Genomic DNA, 27,377 nt, shown 5'->3' on the forward strand with positions numbered 1-27,377 from the left:
TGCCTTTAAAAGTTGACTGAAGACTGTCAGAACCTACATAGTGTCTCCTCCTGTACCAGCAGTTATGTTGATTCTTTCAAGAAAATGAACTTACAACAAGAATTCTGAGCTTGGAATCATCTAGGTTCTCGCACTGAGCCAACCTGAGACCAGATGCACTCATATCACACATCTATAAGGACATTCTTGAGTTGAGTTTGCCTAGCAACAGGTAGTCTAGATAGATCCCTGGTAGAAGTCTGTGTTAGGTTGCTAAGTGTGTCTTCTTTGCCCACCCAGAGCCTAATGTGAATATAAAAGACACACAGTCCCTTGGGGGTTTTATCTCTTAAAAAAAAAAAAAAACAACAACAACAACACCATCACCAGAAAAGATTGAAACTGTAGAGAAGAAAGGGTGTTTGACATGGAATCCAAGGCATGCTCTTGTATGCCCTAAGCCTCCAGAGATGCATGAAGTCTCCAATATTTTTCAAATAAACAGTAGGTTATTAAAAGCAGTGGAAATCTTTGTTAAAGAACTATTTCCTGAACCAGAAGTTTTTTTCTGGAGCTCCCCAGGCGTCCCTTCATAATAAATAGGACCATTTCCAAGTACCTAAGTGTGCTTCACATCCTACAAGTCATTTCCTTTGGCCCCTCCCAGCATTTGCCCCAGAACAACTCTTTTTTTTATATTTTTTATATAAAATAATTCATTTTATTTTTATATAAGAGTTCATTTATACTTAAACTGATTAATCATACATCACTTACTAGTGTAAAAGTTTCCTTTTTTCCATTTTTCATGAGATAAAATAATTAAGGTATTCCTGACAAAGTTTTTCATATTAAAGTCCTGCTCTCTTCTGAATCACTCTTACCAATATAGTTCTCTGTGCCACATAAGAACATTGGTGATGGAGTGTTTCCTAAAACTAAATACCAGCCCATATGCTGGCTTTATAATTATGTAAAGTTATCTTACTCACTGCTTAACTCATCTGACTAAACACCTACCCCTCCTCACAATGATTTAGTTCTTAGTGGTTAAAAGAGAACTTAAGTTCCCAGAACAACTCTTAATTCACTGACTCATGACAGAGGGGATCCCCCACCATTTTCCTCTCAAGTTTGCGTCTCCAACCCTCTTCCCATCTTGCCAGCACACCTGGGCTCATCCACCTACTCTCAGCATGATGACGGACAGACCACCATATCCTCCAGACTCCCAGATATTTCACAGGTACTTCAAACTCAGACCTACAAAATGGTACCTGCTCCTGTCACCACTATCAATCAAAGTCCCTAAGAAAGTAAGCTGAGACTTATCTTTCCAATGCCCCTCTTTCATCTCTTGTACCAGGTACTAACGATTCCTTCTTGAAAATGCACCGCACATGTTCAAACTCCCTGCATCTCCACATCCACATGCCAAGTCACAGTGGGTAGCCTGGGGGTGTGGTCAAGTACCACCCTCTGTCCACTGGCTTCAGCACCCTGGGATGGACAGCTCCCCACACTTGGCCAGGATCCTGCACAGTGGGCAGGAGTGTCTCTCTCCACTCCCTTAGTCATTCTCTCAACTTCAGAAGTAAAATCCAGAAATGGTGGGAAACCTCTGTTGATCATGGAGGGCCAGGAGTTAGGGTAGAGACCCTGCCTCTCCATCCTCCAGTCCAAGGAAGCTCCCAGGTGAAACCGAGGCTGCTGGTCCCCAGGCCCCATCTTGAGACTCATTGTCCTATTGATTCCTCTGAAGATTCTCAGCAGCAATGAGCCCAACTTCCCACAGTAGCAATTAGCTCATTAATGCAAACTTTACTTAACCTTTCTCCTTTTCTTTTCCATTCTCTTACTGGGGGACCTGTGACTCAGATCCTGAATAAGTAATCTGCAGCCAGTCTGCACCTCACGCTCTCCTCTCAGAAGAACCAAAGCTTGGACGAGGCCAGTATGGTCTCCTACCTGATCTCAGCCTCCTAACTGTCTAGCTGCCAGACTGCTCACCTGAGTCCAGTCTCCACACAGGAGCCCAGAGGACCCTGCTGAGGCATCAATAGAACAATGAGACTGTCCTGCTTAAAGTCATCCTATGCCCCCTGGCCACACGTCCCCAAGAGGCACTGAAGCTCCTTCCTGCCATGTGCTTCTCCTAAGCCATCTTAAGTACCTGCACATTTCCCAGCACCCCTATTTTCCCAAATGAGCAAACTGACAAGCATTCTACAATACCAAAACTCTGCAGGCTGTTCCTAAAGTTTCAAAGGGGTCCTTTGATGAAGAGTGCCTGACGAGGCCGAAGGTGAGGGTTGTTTAAAATAGGGTGACCTTGAGCCTGACCTGGGTGTTACACTGGGACAGTGTTTCTAGTGTGGCTTTCGGGGGAGGAGTGATAGACTTAGGACAGGACAGGCACTTCTCTAGGCACAGACTCTTTGCCTGTTTCATGAGTGGAATTCATGGCTCCTGGGTTGTACACATCCAGAACACGGACGCAGGCTTCCCTGGCTGTAAACAGGGACAGGGCTTGGGTTCTACTGAGGGCAGAACGACAGGAAGCTAGCTGGTGTGGCTGGAGGAAGTGGGGGGTCAGTGCTGCTGCGGTTCTCCACTGGAGGGAGCTCAGCCAGGACGGCAACCGGTCAGTCTAGAAGAGATTTCATTTGACACGGGACACCAAACCCAGTGCTCTCCCATCACTCTATGAGCCGATGACCTGGCCCCCCGCCCTCTGCCTTCACCTCCCCCTCTTACAGAACAGGGCACACAGGTCTCTCGCTGTCTTAGGAACACTCCGAACTCACTCCTGACTCAGGGTGTTTGTCCTTGTTGGTCCCTCTGCCTGGGACTCACTTCCTCAGATCCCTGGGACTCACTGCTGCACTGGGCTCTACTTAAAAATCTTGTCAGAAGAGCCACTCTGTCCATTGTATCTGCAGGACTACTCCTGTCCCTGTCCCTCTCAGTCACCCCACCCGTGTGCTTTTACTCGCACATGTGGACACAGGCCCAGTGGGTGGGCCTGGGCACTACCTCTTTCCTGCACTGGAAGCTGGGCTCCGTGGGTCAGGGCCTTGGATGGTATCGATATCGACTGTAAAATAATTGTATAATAAGTACTTGCTGAACGAGTGAAGGAAAGTGATGGCATCGATATGACATCAGAAATTGGGCTAATAAACACAGCAATAGAACAGTGGCCTCACCTTGTAGAAGTTTTGATTTTTTCCTATCAACTGAGGGTTGACTGCAGCCTTTTGGACTGTGTGTGTGTTTCTCCGTGTGACAGCTCACCACCAACCCCAGAAACTACAGGCCAACATGAGAGGCAAAGCTCTTGAGGACATCAGCATCTCAGCCAGCAGGCGCGTGGTGCCTGAGCCTCCGTCCTTGGTGCAGAGCCACGAGGAGGAAGGGCCCGGGGCATGTGTGTCCTGCCACTAAGTCTAGCACGTCCTCTCAAAATGACTTCACTCATGCCATGATGGCCCAGCGGGTGACATCACTGAGATCACTGGTCCACTGTTACTGTGAGCCTTGAGGCCCGTACATGAGAGCTAACCTCTCGCTGCCCCGTTAGGAATCGTCTCATTTTATGATGAAGAAAATGGACATAAGGAGATGGCGAAGGGATTAACACAAGGTCACCAGCTAACATGTGTCCACATCTTGATAAGGATGAAGGAAGGAGGGAGGGAAAGAGGGACGGAGGGAGGGAGGTGTATGGGGTGGGCCTGCCCTCCGTCCTCTTGCCCGCCAGCCACAGTGCGCGGCTTCCAGAACAGTCTCCCCCTACTCAAGACGCCTGGTCTGGGGGCCTCTGTGGTCCCCATCAGTCCTACATCAGGAAGTACTTCTCCATGGCAAGGGGTAAAGGAGCTGCCTCTGAGCTGGGCGCAGCCTCTAAGTCTTTGTTGGTGCTCTGTGACCTCAGGCAAGAGGCCCAGGGCTTCTGTCCTCCCTTCCCTCATTGATTAAACGGAGAGCGACTAGAGGGTTCTGCCGTCCGCCTGGTGCTGCGGCCTTGACAACTGTAGTAGTTAAACTCTCACCGTCCCTGTTTTACAGACACGGAGACTGAGGCTCTGGGAAGTAAGTCCAGTTTCCAAAGTCAGATGGGAAACGAAGAAGCAGTAATTGGACCTGGCCCTCTGGTGGCAAGGCCTCCCGTTGCCTCTGTGTGGCCTCCTCTCTCTGCGGGCACATCAGGGCCCCCACCAGGTGCTCTGTGACACTGATGTCTCCCTTATCAGAGTTCATTCTGCCTTGTAATTAACAGCCTGTGGCTTTGAGACTCCCGGCCACCCTCACTGTGACAGGCCGTTTCAAGGACCCCCAGCTTCTCATCCTGTTTCCATGTCCTCTAAGCTAAAGCTCAGCCCCCAGAAACATTTCTTTATTCCAGTTAAAGATTAAAGTACAACCCTTGGAGGTCTTTGCTAAATTTCTGTTACTTCATGTGGATTGTGTTTCCTCAACCATCTCTGGGTTTTTTTTCATGAATGAAACGAGAGATTGTGTCAAAGGTTCCCCTCTGTGAGATGCAGTGCTCTTTCTGGAAACAGCAGAGGTAAACAGTGAGAGTCTTAATGTACCTAACAACTCTACCTGATCTTCCTCAGTCTACGCCCTGCTAAAGCAGTGATAAAAATCAACAACCTGGACATCCAAAGTCGAAATTCTGCCTGGGCTGTGGCTACAGTTGTAAAGGGAGCTCTTACCTACAACAGGAGCTAACCACAGGGACAAAAGCTCTGTCCCAATTATTGTGAACCAAGGGCAAAGGGTGTGGGGGACCAGGAAGACATCCATGCTTTGAAGTAACCCTCCCCCTGCCACCACAGGCCTGGCCAGCAGCTCAGGCAGGTTTATCATCAAATGCATCGATGGGTCAGTTGGTCATCAAATGCAGTAAAGAATCTAGCAAACAGTTCCCCTCCTGTCCTTCCTGAAGTTACAGCCTCAGCTGCAGCTCAGTTCTAGCCTCACCACTCCTCACGTGACCTGGAGAGCCCCCATGCTGCTCCTGGGTCTCACTTTACCTCGGTGTGTGACTCACCGTGCTGTGGACCACAGAGATTTTCTGTTAAAATCCCCTCACAGAGGCCCATGACCTATCAACCTCTCTCTTAGGACACAGGCCTTTGTCATGTGAAGCCGAGTTGGTCTGCAGGGTCATCCTTCTGCACGGAACCACACCATCACATGCACAGGTAAAGGAGTGCCTTCTCCTCTCTCCAGCTGACTGGCCCTGCGGCTGACCTTCCGGATGCTTCCTCTCCTCCCAGTCCTCTCCCCTCCCCCACCTCCAGGAACCCACTTCATACATCCCCAGCCTCAGGAAGGCTACTCTCCTCCCTTTGTCGGGGCCTGAAGCTTATTACAGCCCTGTGGGATCTATCACCTGTCTCTCTTGCTGTGGACTAGGAGCTCTTGATGAGAGCAAAGGTACTTTCATCATCTCAGTGATTGTCCCAGGGCCTGGCAGTTAGGAGGATGTGCTGAGCACCTTGTGGCTTAGTGATGAAATAAGGGGTAGACAGAGGAATAAAGAACAGGAAATGTAGTAATTTAAAGTACAAGAGAATATATTTCTAACTTCCTGTCGATGTTTTGAAGAGTTACAGTTCAGAATTTTTTTTTTTCCTTTTTTTCCCTTAGCAAGTAAAACACAAGAAAATCACGGTGAAGTTTTTGAGAAAACAAAATAAGGATTATTAGAGATAAAGACTTTAAAAGAGAGAATGCTTCACTGGAGAGTCAGGAGTATGCAGCAGTCCTTAGCCAGTTCCCTCATTTTAGCCACATCTTGCTCACCGAAATGAAAAGTGGGCCCAGGAAAGTGGCTTTGACCTTACTTACAGTTATTTAAAGGTGACTGGATTCTGAAGTCAGAATGGTACTATTGTGGACATGAGCCCCTGTGGTCACATCAGAGAGCTTAACTCCTTCATATCTGCTCTTTCTCTAAAAATAACTTGGTTATTCTAGGTACTTTTAATTTCTGAATAAGTTTTAGAAAAGTTTTTGTAATTCCTATAACAAAGATTGCTGGGCTCCTGATTAGAGTTTTTCTATTACTCAGCAGTCTTTACTGTATCTTATGCTAAATATTTGATATTTGGAAGAGTGTATTTTCATTTCCCAATTGTTTTCACTAGTCTATGGAACCATAGTTGATTTGGGGTATTGACTTTTCCTGTGGACTTGCTGCAGTTGCTTATTGTTATATAATACACATATAGTAGACATCTTAATATTTTCTCTCTCCTCACCCTTACCAGGTCATTTTTGTGCCTTTCTTTACAAATGTTATAAATTACATTTATTTTTCTTGCTTAAGTGCAAAGGGTATGACCTCTAGTATAACAGTAGAAGTGTGAAGGCAAAGTCCTCCACACTTATTCCCAATCACAGGACTAAAGAGCACTAAACGCTATCCATTTGTCACAGGTGCCTTCCAGTATCTGGTGCTATGACTTGTTTGTGAGAGGGTTTTTAAAATCAGGGATGGATGTTGAACAATGAATTATTCCTCTCCTGTGAGAAAGACTACCTCCCCCTGATATATTATTTATTTGCTTACTGCTAATTCAATATACTGATATTGTGTTAAATAGTTTTGCATTTATACTCATGAGAAATAATAGTTCACATTTGTCTCTGTGTAATATCTTTATCAAATTATTATTTTAGAATATACTATATCATAAACCAACTGGGGAACTGCTTCTTTCTCCTTTATTATGTAAGAGAATTTTTGAAGTATGCTATTATCTTTCTCTTAACTGTTTATCATAATTTACAAACAAAGACTCTGGACCTACAATTACTTTGGAAACTTTTTGATAAAAAGCTCAGTTCCTAAGATAGATGTATGCCATTCATGTTTCCCTTTTATCTTGTGTCAATTTGGTCATTTCTTTCAAATCATTGAAAATTTGATCTAACTTTTCAAATACTGTGACATAATATTGTCAATAATAGCATATATATATATATATGTGTGTGTGTGTGTGTGTGTGTGTGTCTGTGTGTATACACAGAATACATATAAAGAAAGGCACAATATTAAGATGTCTACTATATGTGTATTATACACACAGACACACACACATATCTGCAGTGCTGGGAATTTATATCTAGGCCTTATCTATAATAGTTTGTTGTTATCTTTTTAATTAGTGTTTTTAGGGGTCATAGTAATATTTGTATCTATGTTTACTGTGAAAGCTGTAATAAGTTACAAGCAACTTATAGTTTCAAACATCACAAATTATTCTTATTGCTCAGTTCAAAATGTGTATTGCACAATTGTTGGGTAAAATATTCTATAACTATCAATTATGTTATTTGATTTTCTTCCAATTACTGAGAAAGGCGTGTTGAGCTTTCTCCGTATCACTGACTACTTTTTGTCTCTTCAGTTCCATTAGAGTTCTCATCATGCATTTTGAATTGCCCTATATCAGATTTTGATGTTGTTAGTATCTGAATGTTCCCCAAAGTCTCATGTGTCAAAGGCTTGTTCCCAGCTAGTGGCACTATTGGGAGGTGTTGGAAATTTTAAAAGTGGGGGGGCTAACGTGGGTCAATGCCTTAAAGTTTGCATCTTGCCCCTGGACTCTTCCTCTTGCTCTCTGCTTCCTGGCTCCCAGGAGGCGAGCCGCTATTCTCTGCCACACCCTTCCACCATGATGTACTGTCTCACCACAGGCTCAGATACCATGGAGTTAGCAACGATGGACGGAAAACTTTGAATCTGTAAGCCAAAAGAAATATCTCCTCCTTTAATTTTTTTTCTCCAGTATTTTTCCAAAGCCATCGAAAGCTGACCAATACAGAAAACTGGTACCAAGAAGCAGAGTGTTTGCTGTGATCACACCTAATTATGTGGTTTATAAGGCTTTGGAAATGGTTTGCAGAGGGAATTTTGGAAAGATTTAGAGATGTGGGCTACAAAACCTCTAGAATGTTGTAAAGTAGAATTTAGTGGACAATTCTAGAGTGAGTTTAAAAGACCATAATTCTTATAGGAATGCAGACAATAATGACTGTACTCATGAAGTTTCAGATGAGAATGAGGACTCTGTTGGAAATTAAAATAGAAAGCAGTTTGTCTTACAACATTGCAAATAACTTGTCCAAATTTTGACCATTCCCTGGGTCTTTATGAGAGGCTGAGTTTGAAGGTGATGAATTAATTAACTAGAGGAGGAAATTTCAAGGCAGCACTGAATTTAGGCAGAGGCATGGGTATTACTGGTTGTTCCTAGTCAGATTTACTGTGAGAATTGAGTGCAAAGTGTAGAGCAGAAAGATTCGAAAAATTTGCATACTGGTACCACGCCTGTTATGGTAAGGTAGGGCCAAGGGTAGCATTGCTAAGGAGATTAGTGCCATTAAAAATAAACCAAGTAGTTTGCACCAGAAAAAGTACTAAAAATGCCCTGAAGGCATTTCAGTATTTGACTAGACCCCACCCATCACAGACTCAAGGGTATAAAACTCCTTTGAAAAGCTTTGTTTCAAGAAGAGAACACCAAGGCACTCTGCTCACATAGGGCCACCTAAGAACTGGTTCCCCAGAATTCACTTCCCTCTGTTCAGGAGCCCAAATTCCAATGCAATCATGGTCCAAAATGACGTGGCTATAATACTGCAGTCAGAAGCAGGCCTGTCCACATGGTGGTGGTTTTGCAGGAATGAAGAATTCAAGAAATGTGGGGTCATGGTAGCTTCCACCAAGATTTCAAAAGAAGGTCTGGGAGGCCAGTCATCATGAGACAGGGTAAGAATTCCTGAAGACAGCCCCTGAGAGCATGATGCATGAAGTAAAATCAAAGTATAATGGAGACCCCAGGAAACTGGAGATGCCTGGAACATGGAATGTCTGCCAAGGAAAGCCACAGGTAATGAGCAGAGCTAGGCCAAGAGAGAGCCGAGGAGGCACAACCAGCAAGGCCAGAGGGTGAAGCTGCTCAAGACGTTTGGAATCTACATCCAACTATCACCTGCCCCAGATGCTGGAAATGTTTACCCTCCTGGACTGGGGTTTTGTCCTTGTCCCATCCTTCCTTTCTAGCACGTATCCCTTCGTTTGGGGATGGACTGTTTGCCCTGTCTCTGTCTCACCACTGAATGTTGAAAGCATGTAACTTGGTTTTGAGTTTTCAGGGATTTACAGCTAAGAGTTTGCTTTGAATCTCAGAGGAGACTTTGGACTTGGGCTTTTGAGCAATGCTAGAGCTGTTAAGATTTTGGGACTCTATGAGATGGAATAAATGCATCCGACATGTGCATGAGACTCTGGGGGCAGGGGTGGAATGTTATGGTTTGGGGCTAGAATGTCTCCTAAAGGCTCAAGTGTTGTAGGCTTGGCCCCAGCTTGGCCCCAGTGCTACTGGGAGTGGTAGAAACTCTCAAGTGGGCCTAGGGGAAGGACGTGGGTCACCGAGGGCATGCTTTGGAAAAGTATATTTTGTCTTTGGGCATGTTCCTCTCTCTTTCCTGTCCCTGGCCTCTATGAGGCAAGCAGCTTTGCTCTACCATTCCCTTCCACCATGATGTCCTCCCTCACCACAGAACCCAAACAATGGAGACTGCTGACCATAGACTGAAACCTCATAAACTGTGAGCCAAATAGATTTCTGTTCCTCTATTCTGTTCCGCATTCTTCTCAGGTATTCTATCACAGAGACAGAACACTAACACAGATGTCTTCTCAATGCATTGGCCAGGTGTCTTTGTAAGTGCCATTATTTGTTCATGCTAATATTCCCCATCCTTAGATGTATTTTGCCTAATATTGACACATCTCATCAACATTTTTATGATTTAAATTTCATACCATTTCATTTTTAATCTATTTGGGCCATTATATTTAAACCGTGTTTGCATTAGGCAGCATGTATTTGCATCTTACTTTTTGAATCACTCTGTGAATTTAGTTTGTGTATTTAGTCCACTTGTTCTTAAATAGTAATATGATTTTAAGTTTACCCTCTACCTTTTCATCCATTGTTCCTGTCCTCCTTGTTACTTTTCATCTCCTTTCCTACCTTCATTTCTGGTTAGTTATATATGTTTTATCTCTTCTGTTGGAATAATGATTGTAACCCTTTGTTTCATTTTTTGGTTAATGTCTCTGGAGTTTACATTCTACATATTAACTCTCCAGGTCTATATTCAAATAACACTGTTCTACTTCATGTATAATCTGTAAAAACCCTTACAATAGTACAACTCCGTAGTCTTCTTGTTATCCTTTGTGCCGTTGTTGTTGTACATTTTATTTTTAAATGTTATAAATCCCATGATAAATGATAAATTGTTATTATTGTTTACACATGTAAATTTGCGTGTGTGTGTGTGTGTGTGTGTGTATGGTGTTAGGGATTGAACCCAAGGCCACGTGCATGTCAGGCAAGTGCTCTCCAACACTGAGCTACGGACCCATCCCTTTTTATTTTATTTTTATTTTGAGACAGGTCTCACTAAGTTGCCCACGCTGGCCCTGAACTTTGATCCTCCTGCCTCAGTCTCCAAGTCACTGGGATTAGAGCTTTGAGCCATAATCCCAAGCTCCCTAAATATCTTTAAAAGAAAATAAAATGCAAATAAAGGGTCTTTTATATTCAGCAACAAGTCTGTTACACCCAGGGGACTTCCTTTCTCATGTAGATCAAAGTTTCCATCTGAAATCATTTTCTTTTAATTTGACAAAAATTCTTTAATATGTATTATAGGCAAAACTTGTTAGCAATTAATTATCTCAACTTTTGTCTGAATGTCTTCATTTCATCTTCATTTCTGAAGTGCATATGAATATATTTTGCTAGTTATAAAACGTTTGTTAACAAGTTTTCTGCCCCTGCCCTTTTAGGACATTAAAGACACTGTTCCATTTGCCCCTGGCTTGCATTTTTGCTGACAACTTATCTGAAGTTTTCTCAATTCATTCCCCTGTACATGATGAATATAATTTCTCTGAGTGCTTTTTAATATTTTTTCTTTACCATTTGTTTTTGACAATTTGATTATGATATGCCATGGTCTAGCTTTCTCTGTGCTTTTACTTCTTGGGTTTTACTAATCTTTGTGATGTGCAGATGTATGTTTTCATCACATTTGGAAGCTTTTCAACAGGGTTTTCAAATATATTTTCCCTGCCCTTCCTCTTAAACTCTAATTTCATATATATATGATATTGCCCCCCATTCACCAAAATATTGTATAACATTTCTCAGTCTTTTATATCTTTGTGCAGAAATGTAGATATTTTCTTTTGCCCTCTTTTCAAATTCAGGAATCTTGTGCTGTGCATTCAGCCTCCCATGAAGTATACCTAGAGAGCTTCAGGTATTGTATTTTTCAGATCTAGAATTTCTTTTGGTCTTTTTAAAAGTATTTCCTATTTCTCTCCTTCTATTCCCTAATTTTTCACTCACTGAATCCTGGAAAATAGTTATGATAGCTGCTTTCAGACTTTGCCTGCTAATTCCAACATCTGCTGCATCTATTAGAATGCTTATTTTAATTGTTTTCTGCTTATGCTTCACATTTTCTTGCTTCTTCACAGATTCAATAATAATATTTTGTTACATTCAGGTCATTTGTGGATATACTACGCTCTTGGCAGTCTGGATCATTTGTTTGTTTGGTTTTGTTTTTGATTGTTGAATATTGTTGTTACTGACAATTAAGGGTTAGGAGAAGTTCCCCAGCCTGTTAAGTATCTCTCTGGGTTTTGTAGGACTGGCCTACAGTAGCCCTCATCCCAGAGGTGGATTAGCCCTACTCTTAGCGCGTGGCCTTTCTGAGATTTCAACTGAGTTCCACATGGGTCCCCTGTTCTGACTAGCTGGAATCAGAATTCCAACATTTCCAAGCACTGTGTGACCTCTGCTGGATTTCAGGGAGTCACCCTGTTCTGTGGAACGGGGCGTTCAGTTAATACTGTAAAGGAGCCCCGTGTAGACTTCTAGAGGACTTTCTCTGAACAGCTCCCTAATCTCCAGTACCTCCCCTGTGACATCCAGTCTCCTCAGGAGCTCTAAATTTCTACTTCTCTTGTCCCTATCGAGCAAGTCCTCAGCTGTCTCTCGGGGCTCTGCATCCCTCTGCCACATTTTGGAAAATGACCCAAGCAAAATCCAGGAGCTCAGCTCTTCAATTCCCTCCCAGGGACCACAGCCTGGGCTGCCTGCTGCACTGCCAGAAAACCTTCTTCATATATTTGTGTCCCATTTTATAGTTGTTCAGGATAGAAGACCACGTCATGGTGGGCACCCTCCACTGGTGCAGACTCCAGTCCACTGACCAAGGATCCTGCCCTGGAACTGACCCCTCCCCCTCTGGCTTTCTCCCACAAGCCTCTAAGCAGCTGTGGAATATCCAGTCTTGAACATGGCAGGATCCCCCTCCCACGTCCATGTCCAACTTCTCCATTTTTAGGCTTCCTGTCAGCAAAATCCCTGAAAGTGTAGAAACCCTTGCATGGTTTTGTATCCCTCCATACTGACACCTTTCTTTTCCTGAGCGCCTCCCCTTGGGCGCTCCCTGCATCCACGCTGCTCCTGAAGGTCACAGACTGCATCCATCATCCCAAACCAACTCCCAAACCAACGCCCATTCTTGGTTTTGCTGTTTTTCTCCTTTTTGCAGGATTGGATACAAGAAAGTACCCTTCTTTCTTGATGTATTTCCTGTTTGGCTCCCAGGGCCCCCAGTCCCCTGGATTTCCTCCGTTGCCTTCTCAGTTTCTTGCTGATTCCTCCAACCCCCATTTGGATCTCTGAGTTCTGGAGCTGGCCAGGCCTGGCCCCTCTGGCTTCTCCCCATGTCAGAACTGCTCTGCCCCGCGGCTTCCCCACAGTGGCAGACAGTGTGCTTCCACTGCGGACGCCCCTTTCTCTCTCTGCAACATTCACTCTGCGAGCACGTCACCTCCACACACTTTGAGCTCAGGGGCCTCTCATTACTGTCCCCCCCCACTCCCCCGTCATCCCGGGCACTTTCATCTGGCCTGTGCTGCTGAAACAGCCTCTTAACTATTCTTCTTGCCTCTGGCCTAGGCCATTTTTCACACAGCTGCTACTGTGATAATTAAAAAGATAAATCAGGCTATGTCACACCAGAGTTAGAGTCACCACTGGCCTCTCTGTGTATGTAGGAAAAGATGGACTTCCAAGATAACTGCATATTCAGAATGGGACAAAATCAACTGGGATTTTACAAATCATTGATACCTGGTCACCACTTCCAAAGATGGTTATTTAATTAGTATGGGTTGCAGCTTGGAAATCAGGGCTTCTTTAGAGCTCCCCATGCAATTCCAATGTGTGGCGAAGTCTGAGGATCACTAATTGGTCTATCATCCTAAGGGAAAGGGGACAGTAAATACCAAGACCTGCAGGTTTCTTTCCTGTTCTAAAACATCTCACCATGTGTAGGGAGCTATGAGAGCAAACCTGGGCCAGAATGTCCAAGAGCATATGACCTTACAGGTCACTGCCTTTCTCTCATGCGTGCCAGGCACCAGGGCAAGCTGGAGCTTTGTGAGAAAGCTACTTTCTTGCCTGTACACCAGGACAGCTGCTCGGTGGGATGCTGGTCATCCAAACAAACTAAGCAGGCTAACATTGACGATGTCACTGCTTCTGCAGCCTGAGATGTAAAACCCCTGAGCTGGACTGGGCACAGGACTGAGAGTGCTGTGAACAGGATGTGTGCCACTGGTCAGACCAACTGACACTGCAGAAACACCATCTGGGAGGGGAGGCCCTGCTGTGGAAGCACCGGGAAGCATGGAGGTGCCATCTGTCACCTGTCCCCACTGAGCTCCTCCTGGGGCAGTCACTGATCTCTGGTAAGCTTTCCCCAATAAACCCTATGTCCCCAAGGCCATCTCCAGGCACTTTCTGTGGCCTTTCCACAACCTACCCCACTGCCCTGGCACAAATGGGTCATGAACGTGGAAATTGGCAACTTGGAAAAATAAAATAAAAAGAATAAGTTCCCAGACACCTGGGAGAGGGATCTACTCCCAAAGTTGGTCACTTAGTGGGTCTGAGTGGGGACCAGAAAACACGCATCTGTATTTGCTTTACTCTCCTAGGAGATCCCACAGTGCAGTCCAGCTGAGAGCCACCACCCCCAGTGGCTTGTCCCCGCTGGTTTCTCCAGTGACACGGATCTGTGGGTGAGCATGCTTCCTCTCAGGTCCTTCACTGTACATTCACAGAAGCTCATTCTGAAGAGCAACTGCAAGGAGCCTGGGATCAGCGACATTCTCCCAAACAGCAAGGCTCAGTTCAGACCACCTGACCACGGTTGTGGTCCAAATGTCGGGCTGCCTTTCCTCCTAGGGAGAGCAAAACGAAGAACATCCCGTACATTTTGATCTGTCATTTTTGTTCCCTGACCTGGATCCTTCAGAGCAGATTACAGTGAAGACAGGCTGATGCGCAGTTTTGCCCTTCACAACGGTCCAGAGTCAGTCCTGCTCCTAAGAAAATGCGTGGGAAACAGAGACGACGTTGGATCCCATTTGTATTCATATTCAAAAAGTGGAGAAAAAAAACCAAGCACCCAGTTCTCACAAGGAAACATGGAAGGTGGAAAGAAAGAGTGCCTTGGGTATCCTTAACCCATCTCTAACTGGAGATCAGTGTCTACCCTTCCACTCTGGGAAATTCTGGGGAATACCACGTTGGTTTCTTCACAGGAGGAGGTGGGAAGGGAATGGCTTGCCAGTCGGACAGGAAGGAGTGCCGTGGAGGGATGAGTGTGAGGACCGAGGAAGGACGGGACACACCACTCAGGGAAGAGTGTGCTCAGGACTCTTGATGATCCTGACCATAACGGACTTCACCCCCCAACAGCCACACAAAGGGAAATTTTAAATGCAAATGTCAATATCGATGTAAGCCTCTAACATCATCCAGTTACCCTTGCAATGTGGATGGACGCTGCACTCCTGAAGGATCACTCATGCCCGACAAGCACCCAGAAACCAGCAGCTTGATTTACAGACACAGCACATGCTTCTCGAGACATTGGTGTTGAGGAAAGATGAAATAAAACCCGTGCTTACATTTTAGATGTATTAAGACCACTGCCAGTGCTTTTTACAAGTTTCAGGAGGCTGTTTTAATTTTTTCCATAAATACAACCACATTCTGCATAATTTTAAAAATGTTGCAACAGTTTCCCCAAATAATGATAGACTTACTGGCAAATAAAAGAGAGGGACAAGGAAACCACATTTCTAAAATTAAATGGATATTATTTGTAGCTACTATTTTATAGCTCTTTAGAAAAACTGTTTTACTTTTAAAAGCTATTTATCTAAAATAGTAAAAAGTATTAGAATAAAATAAAGGCAAGGGCTAATAGACTTTGGTTTTCAAAAATAAGGCTGAGTTAGGTGGAAGCCCTATTTCATGAATGAAACCCTACGACCCCATGACCCCCACATTTCCAAGAACACATTGGTTGGCTGCCGTTATCTGTAGCACCAGATTTGCAGTAACTGAAACCATCACTTGGAAGTTGGGGGAATTCCTGGTTGATTTTTATATTGTTTCTTTTTTTTTAATTTAATTTAATTTTTTTTATTGGTTGTTTAAAACATTACAAAGCTCATGACATATCATCTTCCATACATTTGATTCAAGTGGGTTATGAACTCCCATTTTTTACCCCAAGGGAGAAGAATGCATTTCTATGAATTCTTGTTCTTTTCACACATGTCAGGCCCCACCCTCTCGGAGCACGGCTGATCCTGCTCGCCTGGGCCCTGGGCACCCCTCTGCCTACCTCTCACAATCAGCTGGCTCTGGTGCTCCACGGCCGCCGCCTCGTTCCGGGCTATGCAGGTGTAATTGCCGTTGTGCAGGAGGGACAGGTTGGAGATCCTCAGGGAGCTGGTGAAGTCGATGTTGTCGATGGTCACCCCCAGGCTGGCTGGGATGGGCCGGCCGTCCTTCTGCCAGGTGATGGTGATGGGTAGGTCCCCTGAGACCACAACACACGGGATGAAGACCCGCTGCCCGATGGAGAATCTTGGAAACTCAAAGGGTTGGATAAAAGGTGGAACTGGAAGAAAAAGGAAAAAGAAAAACATACTAGAGGAAGACAAAGGAGCAGCGTCTCTATCCCACATTCTCTGCTCCGTCAATGCCCTGCCTGACACTGCAGGAGTGACCCAGCCGTGACACAGCACAGAAGTGGTCAACTCCACAGGAGCTGAACCTAAGCTCCGTTTGTTTGGAGTTTTAGATCATTCCAAATGAAAAGGAGACCTTGATTTGCACCCAATACCTATGATTTACCTAATTTAATAACAATACCTAATTATAAATAAAATATTTTAGGTAGAACACTGGAGTGCAAATACTGTGAAAGATGGGTATGGGTTTGGTTTTTTTCCTAAGCTTTTAAAAATGATGGATGCAGGTCTGGTGTGGTGGCTCACACCTGTCATCCCAGTGGCTCTGGAGGCTGAAGCAGGAGGATCGGGAGTTCAAAGCCAGCCTCAGCTATGGCAAGGTGCTAAGCAGCTCAGTGAGACCCTGTCTCTAAATAAGACCCAAAATTGGGCTGAGGATATGGCTCAGTTGTTGAGTGCCCCTGAGTACAATCCCCAGTACCCTCCTCCTGCAAAAAAAATGATGAGTCCAGGTGAAACTTCTTTCCTGCTCTGCCATTAGTAGCATTATGGTCACTGCCCCCACCCTCCCACTGCACACCTTGCTGAAGAAACAGTTCTGTTCTGTGGCTGAAGTTGTTTTCTATGCCCAACTGACAGCAACTGTGAGTTACAGACATGGGTTAGGAATCTCACATGCGCCTGAATTCCCCCTTCATTTTATGCATTCTGTGTGCGACCTTATATTACAAATGGGTCCAGGGGCTGGGGCTGTAGTTCAGTAGCAGAGCACTTGCCTAGCATGTGTGAGACACTGGGTTTGATCCTCAGCACCATATAAAAATAAATAAATAAAATAAAGGCACTGTGTCCATCTACAACTACAATTTTATTTTATTTTAAAAAGGAGTCCAGGGCAAGTCAGCTGGTTGTGGCAATGTATTGATCAGGAAAATAAGGTTCTAGCCTTCAGCCCAGCCAGCCACAGACTCAGCTAAACTCTGTCTGGGAAGTTCTGTTTGCCTTTAATTTCCCCAATAAACTCCTGCTTCTCTCTTCTGCTACGGGTCAGTCTTCCTAGACGACCTCACAGGATGCACATGGCATCACTGGTTAGAGTGCCAAGGGAGCCATGTTCAAACCCCGCTGATTGACAAGCCATGGGCAAGATATTAATGAGCTACTTCTCTTGGCTGTATGAGGTCATTCACAGACTCATTTTTCAGATGAGGAAACTGAGATTCAATGATGTTAATTAGTCCTTGGACTTAGAACTAGTTGGCTGGTCCACGAGGGCTCGACACACGCCTATTTGGCAGAAATTGGTGCCTTCATTGTGGTTCTTTGTTGTGTTTTTTGCAAACATATTTTTTAAAGAAATAGTGTATGTAGGGGTTTGGAAATGACTAAGGGAACGAACTAAGATTCAGAAGCATGTGAAAACCTAAAATAAACCAGTTGCCATATAGAGCAAGGCTATTAAACAGCAAAATGCCTGCAGAGTTTGCTCATTAATCAATTACAGATCCTCTGTTAGCAACTCAGGGGAGACATAGGAACCCAGAGAAATCTAATCACGCCCAGTTCATCTGGTCCAGGTGGGTGCTGGGCACACAGCAGGCCGTGCGGTGTGCCAGTCTCTCCCCACAGCACTGTTGCTTTAAATCCTGTGCCAGGTAGTAGAAGGTTTACTCTGTCTATAGTAATTATTAACAATTCACACACTTTCATTTTTTGGTACATGAAAAGCCCATTTCTTCTTTGGTTTCTGTGGGCAGTGGCCTGGTTGTGCTCACACGGGCCTTCCTATTGGCCAGGCTCATTTTTCTTAGGTAGGGGTCCTGCTTCACCGCTGATTGCACTGTTCTACCCTTCCCCGCGACCCTGTTCCCTGGTTCATAGAACCAGGAGGGTGGCCCCTGCTCTGGGGAGACAGCAGGAGGGTGTCAGACTTCCTGCGTCTGAGGCCGATTCTCAGCACTGGTCTTACTCACTAGCCTTTAGGTGAGGACACCGCCCAGTGGGAGGGCTACTGGGCAGGGAAGCCTCCATTTCACCCTCAGTTACAACAGGAAGAAGGAATACAGAGGGACTCTTTCCATGCCCCAGATCAAGAAAGAAGGTGAGCCATTTTTCACCTATGTAACAACAGATAAGGTAGGGAATGTAGTGTCCATGATCGTTAAGTTCAAGAAGGTTCCCTACAACACAGACTGATATGCAACGGAGGAGGGACGGGTGCATAATGATCTAGGAACAGTGGGAAGAATCAATTAGTTACAGAGGAACTGTGTTAAAAACAAAACCCGAAACTAACCCCTACGCTATCCATTATTCCAAACAATAAGTTAAAAAAAAATTACAAGGAATATAATTACAGTTACATGAGTAAACTTCAGAAACTCAGCCTTAAAGCAACACTGCTGAGAACAGGAAGTGAGTCTCCAAAGCGAGGGTCAGCCAGCTGATGCTCCAGGTCTCCTGCCTGCCCCCCAGAGGGTGAGCCTCACTTGGAGAACCTCATTTTTTCCTCATTCTTTCAAAATTGATTTTCATTTTAATTATTTGCACATATTAATTATACAAAATGAGTCTCTTTGAGCTTTTTCATACATATAGTGTCATTTGTCCTATCCCCCACCACCCTGACCCATCTGCCCCTCTACCACCCCTTTCCCCACCAAATGTCCCCATTCCCTTTCCATGTCCTGTTTTAAACCACTAGGACACTCTCCATTATGTAATTTCTCGGTCTAGAGTAGATGCAGAGACTTCAGGCACACTGACATGGGCTTGGTCAGAGGCCACCGTGGGCAAGATCACGCAGGTGAGAACCACAAGAGTCACACCAGATGGGAGCCACAGTTCAGTTGGAAGCAATTGGGGAACACTCTGTACTGGCGCACGCTGCCTGATAGACAGTTTGGGCTTTTTTATTTCTATTTTTTTGGTAATTAATGCAAAGTCATAAGGCACAATTAAGTTTGAATTATAGGTGATGGTTAATATATGAAAAGAAAAAAGATATATTTAAAAAATTAAAACATTCACAAAAAACGAGAACATGTTAAAATAGCTAAAATTAAAAGTTGCATGATTTCACTTAGCCTAATAGTCTCCAGATCTATCTGTCTCCCGGTAAAAGTCATAAAGTCTTTCTTTTTATATGGCTGAGAAATATTCTACCATGTGTATATGCCACATTTTCTTTACCCATTCATCTGTTGAAGGGCAGCTAGGTTGTTTCCATAGCTTGGTTATGTTTGCATAAATATGACAAATATACTCGTTGTCATGTGTAACTAAAAAGAACAAATAAAAAAGAAAATTTATGTTGCACGATCAAAGGATGGAGTACGAGGGAGACGCCACGTTCCCACAGTAACGTCACAGTCAGCTTTTCTCTGTGCTCTCCCACCGCGGTACATCAGGATGCTCATTGTCTCCAAGGAAAATCCAATCTCTCCATCGTGATGTTGTCTGTCTTGCTTCAGCTGAGTCACCAGTGCTATACACAATGCTGGAAGTTTCCTAAAGGGTCCAAAATCTTACGTTTTGCATTCATGGGATATAAATTGGAGGCAAAACAAAACCAAGAAATTAAGGAACTCCATGATTTGGGGAAAGCTGAGCCACACATTTGAGAGAACCTGGTTACTTTTTGTGGCTCACTGTGGCCCTTATATGAGTCAATTCCCTGAATCCCACCATCGGTGAAGCCTTGTAATGCTACAGGAGCAGAAATTCTGAGTGTGACATGCCTCATTTTGACATAATCTTTCTACAAGTAGTATGTAAATATCCACTAAATGTCACTTTTTTCCAGGTTTGTGTATTTTGTAATGGGAGATCCTTTCTCTGAAGCAGCTCAGAACCACCAAATACTGCCCAATGCCAGTTTGGACTCATTCTTTCTAAACTCTTCATACGAGCATTAAATCAGGCTGCTCCATATCTGTGTCTTTTTCCTTAACAACTAATTGTATTTTTCATAAGGTGAGAAAAGATTCCAAAAAATTTTTCCCCAGGTAAGAGGTGTATGACACACTGCAAAATGATGGCTAGGTGTCCTCGGTCTTGAGTAATCAGCCAAGGGTCTTGATTCCATTTCTTAAACTCTCTGATCTTATTTCTTCACATGTAGGGATGATAATCGTGTGCAGTGCCTGAGAGTGTTGGTGGACAGCTGTCCGTCACACTCCCGGCTCAGAGCCTCAGGTGGTGGACAGGGGGTGCTCAGGACTCTCCTCTTCCTCATCCCCTTTTGTCCCAGGGCCTGTGGCTCACTGGGAGGATGAAATATACACATGGATGTGGGGAGGTCCGGGGCTCTGTTCCCCAGCCATGTATAATTCCTCTATTCCGGCTTTTGTCTTCTCCTCTCTAGTGGTGATGTTGTCCTGTGAATCTCCACACAATTCTCAGGACGAGTGTTCCTACTGTCGGGATGCATGTTCCTGATGTCAGGATGAGTGCCCCTGGTCTCAGGATGAGTGCTCCTGCTCTCAGACTGTCTGAAGGCTACGCCTGGAGCCACAGTCCACTCAGACATGGCAATAGATCTTTCATCTCCTCAACCCCTTTCTCACCCACCTCCCTTCTACTTCATGAGATCTTCCTCCCATTCTTTTGTAAGATTCCTTTTTTTAACACCTCAATTGCTTCTTGAAGTATTGCATCTTTGAAACCTATATTTTTCCAAAATTGTTTCTTCTGATTCTGTTCATTACAGGAATTCAAGTCCCATGACCTGTTTCTCAGAGTTCAGTCCCAATGGCATACCCACTTCAGATGCCCGATCCCCAAAGGACCTGCCCGGACCTGCCCAGGCAGAGAGCTGTGTACTGTCCCTGAAAGGGCAAACTGGGGCTCCAATGCCACGAGGCCAAGGACACCTTGGGCAGCACCTCCTGGCCTGTTTGCCTGGAAGACCACTTAATTGTCCAACTCTGCTACTCTACAGCATGCTTCAGCTTTCAAATTGTAGACAACCAACCCACGAGGGGACACTTCTCCACTCTGGACATATCACACAACTAAACTTTCCCTTCATTCATTCCAAGGGTCTGTTTTCAAAACCTTGCTGTGAAATACATCATGTTTACACTTCAACGAGGACAGTGACTTATGTGCTTGACCATTTCCTTAAGTAGGGCAACCCAGAGGGACAGGAGATGGGTTTGGTTTATCCTTTCTATTTCCCACACCTAATGGAGAAAACAATGCTGTGCACATCTTAATTTTGAGGATGCCTTTACGTTTACACTGAAGGCCATCCTGAAGACATGAGGAAGGACCTAAACAGGAGAACGAGGCTGACATTTCCAGGACATAACAGTGACAACCCTCCTCCTGGTGCTGCAGGCTGGGGAAATGGCATCAGCACCTAGCCTTGCTTATGGGAGGGTGATATACATGCATACCAACTACGAATTGCCCCTGAGGTCGGTGACTTTGGATCCACAGTGGTCAGACTGCTTCTGGCTCATCATGAATTAGGCTGATGGTCCTGGAGCTGTCCCTGCTCTAGGAGGAAGGACCTGAGGCCGAGGTTCATGGGGATGTGATGAAGAAGTAAGGACGTGGCTGGAGCCCACAGGTGCTAAAAGAAACAGGTTGTTTGCAGCAACCTGGACATCAGCTTGGCCTTCTGCTCCAAGTTCAGCATGCACTGATTAAATGATGGCCAGACATTGCTGAAGAGAGATCCTGCGGCAGGAGAGATCCCGCAGGCTGATCTCCCGCTCTGTCTGATGGGTGGGAAGGGCAGGGAGGGTAGACACACTGTCCCTGTAGGAAGGCCTAAGATTTCCTTAAAGAATGGTATTTGGGCATACTTGCAACATCCCAAATGATGCCAAACAAAATAAAATGTTCCAAGTATCTATTTTTCTCTAGGCATATATTAAATTACACATTTGAATTTCTGGGGCTGAATGGAGTAGGGTGTATTTAGAGAGAGTCGTGTTTTCTGAATTTTTCGAGACTTGCTCAAATGAGAAGTACGACTCTTTTAAGGCAAGAGTTACATGTGAAAATGGTAAGCCAAAGTTTGTAAAGATCATTTGGCACTGGCCACATTCTAAGTTATAAAAAAAAAAAAAAAAAAAAAAAAAAAAACTGTTCCCAGGAACAGAAGTTTATCTGTATTTTCCCTGGTTTTAGAATTTCCTGAGTCACTGAGCCACCAGGACTTGGAGAGGCTGAATGATGGTCCTGTGTGTGTGTGTGTGTGTGTGTGTGTGTGTGTGTGTGTGAGAGAGAGAGAGAGAGAGAGAGAGAGAGAGAGAGAGAGAGATTTTCTTTATCTGTTCATCTGCTGATGGACCCTTAGGTGGTTTCCACATCTTGGCTGTTGGGAATGTGGGTGTGCAGATGCCACTCTGACACGTGGATTTCATTTCCTTTGCACATAAGCCAGCTGAGTTGCTGGATCATATAATCCTTCTCTTTTTAATTTTCTTGGGAAACTCCCACACTGTTTTCCATAATGGCTATGCCAATTTGCATTCCCACTAGCTGTGTACAGGGTTCAGTTACCCACATCCTTGTCAGTACTTGTTATCTTTTACCCTTTTGGTAACAGCCACCCTAACACAATCAGAGAGACCAAATTTCAGGATTGTCACTGAGGATGAGTGCTGCCACCCTGCAGTCTCAGTACGGCTGTCCTTCTGTCCCTAGATGTTATCTCTGCTATAGACATTGCTATGATACATCTTTTCACATATTATGTTGAAATTATCAATAATGGGTTCACTATTTTCTGGAGTTATTTCCTTATACAGGTCGTTTTTCCTGAATAGAATTATTGTCTTTATTTTATTCAATAAAGATTCCAATACGGCCAGTGCAGTTTTGGATTTTTCAAATTAAACAATATGTGTGTGTGGTAGGTAGAACCTGACATTATTTCTAAGTTAAATAAAACAGTAATATGTTTTCTCAAGAGTAATAAGTTTCAGCACCACCTCTAATTGCTTGGGCATTTAAGTGTCTAAACACACGAGTTCTGCTTAGAGTCCTTAAGTGTTCATCTCTGTGGTGAAGAGACCTTGAAGGGGGATGCCTCATCCACCTGGAGACTCACACGGAGAACTAGGGACAGACTGAAAGCCTTCGGTCAGTGGCCAGCAGTGCCCAGCCCTGAGTGACCCCTTGTTCCCTGTCCTGGCCTGGCCTTGCTTCCTCCTTCTTCTGATCATCTCAGCTATCTCCCTGGCTCCAGCTGTCGGTGGGTGTCATTGATCCCAGGATCTAAGTTTTCAACCAAAGCCCTCCTCAAGCTTAAAGCTGGCCAGTTCAGCCACCTCCTCACATCCTTGTCTTGATGCCCAGAAGCATCTCGAGTCCAAACCAAACATGTCATGCTTTTCCTTCATCTAAGATCCACCTTCGATTCCCTTTTCCTGAAGCTGAGCATAGTCAAGGGGTGCTCTTTGCCAGTTCTCCCCCTCCCCAGCTCTTTCCTCTGCCCCAATTCCCAAGACGCCTGTGTGGGTACTGCCATCACCACCATCACCTTTCATTACAACCTTTCCAATTATGTCCTAATGGGTCTTCCTTCGGATTTTTATGTCCACCCTCTCTGCACTGCGACCCCTTGTATTCCTCCATCAGATTCACTTCCTAGAGCACTGCTGTGAGCAGGCGCCTCTGTTGGCATCACGCCACCTCCAGCAGGACCAAGTGGGAGGCGTCGGCCCCACCAGGTCTCACGCCTGTCTACAGACTCTGACCTCCGGCCCTGGGGAGGAGCCTCCACTTCAGCCACATTGGCTCTTGGATGTGAGCAGCAGTGTCCGTCCGTGTTTCTGTCCCAAGGCCCCATCCTGACCCAGCTTCACTCCTGTCAGCTCAGTAGTTCCCTGTGTTTGGAGACCTTCGCAGGCTCCAGAACTATTCGAGACTCAACTTGGTTTCTCTTGGATACTCGTTTTTGACTTCAGACTTCCACCCCTCCATGCCCTGAACTGGCAGGATGTCCACCCTCTCTCTGTGCGGATGGGTTGGAATGGAGCGTCCATCACCTGTCTGACCCCAGTTCCCCACAGGCAAGTTTTCTGCACCTGACCCTTCGATGCTCCTTCTCCAGGGCCACCTGCCTGCAGGTCCTCCCACTGCTCCCTGACCTCTGCAGGCGTCACCCTCTCCATATCCCTGGACCTCATTAACAGTCGATGCACACATATTACCTGAGCGAGGTTTTAAGGCATTCCAGGAAGCACAAAACTGAGGCCTGTGTGTTAGAAATGGTTTCAATGACCAGGTTGAGTCCAGGGATGCTGCTGCCGCACACTGTGGGATATCTTATTGCTAATTTGAAATACTGCACTAATATCATTGCAGCAAGTGTGAACAGTTTAAGCAAAGGTGTTCAAGATGCATAACTTCAGAGGTCTGGCGTCTCCCTAAGTGGGAGGAGTTGCACATGCACTGGCTAGGTTCCCTCCAACAAGGCACAGGTGGCGCTGCGCTCGAGGTGATGTCACCTGGTACCTTTGGTCACCAGCCACTTCCCAGACCGTTGCAGAGGCAGAGATCCACTTCATCCGAGGATCCTTTTTAGAGTGATTCATGGAGGAAGCAATTTTTTCTGGAGAAGTCTGTGGGGTCATTCTCCTTCCTGAGCTCCCTGGGGCACAGGGTAAGTCTGTCACCAGGCTGCATCCCAGCCCTGTCCTTCCTGTCCTCCTGTCCACAGGTGTTGAGCATAAGGTCCTCCCTGATCAACCCCCTCCATCTCAGTCCCTGCTTCCTGGGGAACTCAACCTGCGACAGTTCATTGAAAGCAAACACTTCATGCCCAAGAGATAACGAAGCCAGGTCCAAGAGTGACACTGCCTTTGAACAGGCCCCTTCCCTTCATGGCCTCTGTTCCCTCTGGACTGTGATCCGAGAGGCAGTCTCGTGGGCTGCATTTTCTTTCATTGATGCCCTTCTCTGCATGATGAATAACATTTTTCTATCTTCACACAGAACAGAAAAAAGAAGAAGCAGCAAAGCAAAGGGAGTTTGAAGGTTTGATTTTAAGATGGCTGCTCATTGCCTTAAAGGAAAAAATCCGTGTTTCATGGTTTCTATGTCTTCAGCTCCCCACATCCATCCAGTTTCCAGAATGAAATGCTGTCTTACTCTCTAATACTTGGAATAAATCAGGCATGAGAATAGTAAGTCTGCACGGTGACTCTCCAACAAGGGACTCCTGCCATTCGATGCTTGGTTTGGATGCTGGACTGGAAAACCACGGAGCTGTAAGAATGACACCTGAGGAAAAAGGTAGGAAACACATTTTTCTCCCCCAAAATATTGCTTAAAGTAAGCAAGTAAATCCATGGTGAGAAAATAACAAAAGTACTTTAGGAATTGAAAAAAATCTTTAATGCATACTGTAGAATTTCAATGAAAAGAAACAGGAGCTGTCGATTTCTTCGGCAGGCAGGATGCTAGTTAGACATAATGAGGGGAATGATAAACTGCTTGGGGTCTCAGGGATGGGAAGGGAACTCTGAGAAGCATGATGGCCTCTCCTTCCAGCACTTTCTAGATGCACTACTATAGAATTGATCGCCTGAGGCCATCCAGAAGCCCGATGCTAGGCGCGGAGCGAGGGGGTGCGTGATTCTTGAGATGCTCTAGTAGTTTTCATGGGAGATGTTTCTCAGCCATAATCAGATTATGTTGAATAAACAGCATTTATTTACCAGTTTAAAATGACAGTCAACCTCAGGATTCATGAGAGGTACCATAGTTAACAGCTGGTGTCACTGGAAATGGGTGGGGTGGCAAGTCACTCTCCTGGCACTCTGCGAGGTTGACCGACACCGTGTTCGCTCAAAGGACTTTGTAAAGCAACAGCTGTTTTTTGATGGACCAAAGTCCCCTGCATCTCTAATGTTGAAAGAAAGGTCCTTCGAATCCCCATGGCTTCAGATTGAAAACTCAAACTCAAACTCTTTGAGTTTCAAGAAAATTAAACAGCTCCTGTACATCCAGGGAGAAAAGGCTCAGACAGACAGCTGTGGGCGGCAGGTGTGTGTACGTGGGCTCCAGATATGAGCAAAGCAGGGGACCCCAATCAGAGGTGACAGCAGCTGGGCCAAACAGCAGGGATGAGCAAGACTCACCCCACAGCAAGGTTGTTTAGAAACAGCAGATAATTTACTTGAGAAGCATTTTCTATGACCTTGGCTCAGAAAAGGTTAACTCTCTCTAGAAGCTTGGTAATGAATCATAACTGACTTCATGTGGCTGCTTTTTCTTTTAAATAAAGTGCTGAAATATGTCAGAGTGAAGATGAGGTAATTATGATATACCAACAAAGCTCTAGGTTGATTAAATTATTTTGACAAAATTCAGGGCATTGCATTAGTGATACACTGAAGGATCAATATCATATACCTGAAAATAGATCAAGAAGAGATTTGTTCCAGGACTCTCCACCCCCACAGTTCTTCATGAGCATAAATCTGGGCAAAGCCAATTACGTGGACTTTCTCTCTACTCTTGCAGGTCAGCTGTGTCCCTGAACGAGGCTCCACATTACTCTGAGTTTCAGTTTCTGCATAAAACTCATACAAATGGCTTTCAGGACTGACACATTCTGAGTTTATCATTGTAAAGTTTGGACTCAAATCTTCCAGATAGACAAACTTGAAAAATTTAGATGGGCAAAACCAAGGTATTTCTTTTCCAAGCTTAGATCTTCTTTGAATAAATTAACCAACATTTTTACTATAATTTGTACAACAAAAATGGAGGAGCATAAATATAAACTGGCATATATTTAGGACAACCTGCTATAAAAAGAACTTTCTGCTGTGAACAGAACTTTGCTATAAGCTGCATTATCAGTGCTTGAGAGAGTCTAGAGAGCTAAAGAGCCAATAGGAAATTAGAAAGAAATAAAAGGTATGTAATAATTTTGTTTAAAAAATTCTTGTTATAAGATAAATAAACATGTGCAAACATGAATCAAAAACATACACACAAAAATCTGTATTAAAAATTGGGTTCAAATAACATCATGAACAAAAAAACTACAGAGACGCAGGAGATGAAGAAATGGAAAAAGATCTACCAGGCAGTCTGGGAGAGAAAAGGCAAGAAGAGTGATCCTTCAATCACCCAACAGATAGTTCAAGACACAAACAAAAACAAAAACAAAAAAACCCACAAACCCAGAGATTGTAGCAGAACCAGTTATAATATAATAAAAAATTATATTTGGCAATTTTAATAC

At 44.6% G+C, this 27,377-nt stretch overlaps 1 protein-coding gene across 2 annotated transcripts in view; it reads right to left on the reverse strand.

Annotated features, from left to right (window-relative positions):
- The window catches only part of DSCAM (DS cell adhesion molecule), a gene marked incomplete at its 3' end in the record, with an annotated part of 667,277 nt that overhangs the window by 234,407 nt on the left and 405,493 nt on the right, over positions 1–27,377 (reverse strand). For both annotated transcript variants that reach the window (XM_081302466.1, XM_081302465.1), the window contains exon 9: positions 15,805–16,083. In XM_081302466.1, the coding sequence (XP_081158592.1) occupies positions 15,805–16,083 (279 nt within the window). The remainder of the gene's footprint in view (positions 1–15,804; positions 16,084–27,377) is intronic.

This window comes from Spermophilus citellus (assembly GCF_964194105.1).
Source record: "Spermophilus citellus genome assembly, chromosome: 7".
Lineage (NCBI taxonomy): Eukaryota > Metazoa > Chordata > Mammalia > Rodentia > Sciuridae > Spermophilus > Spermophilus citellus.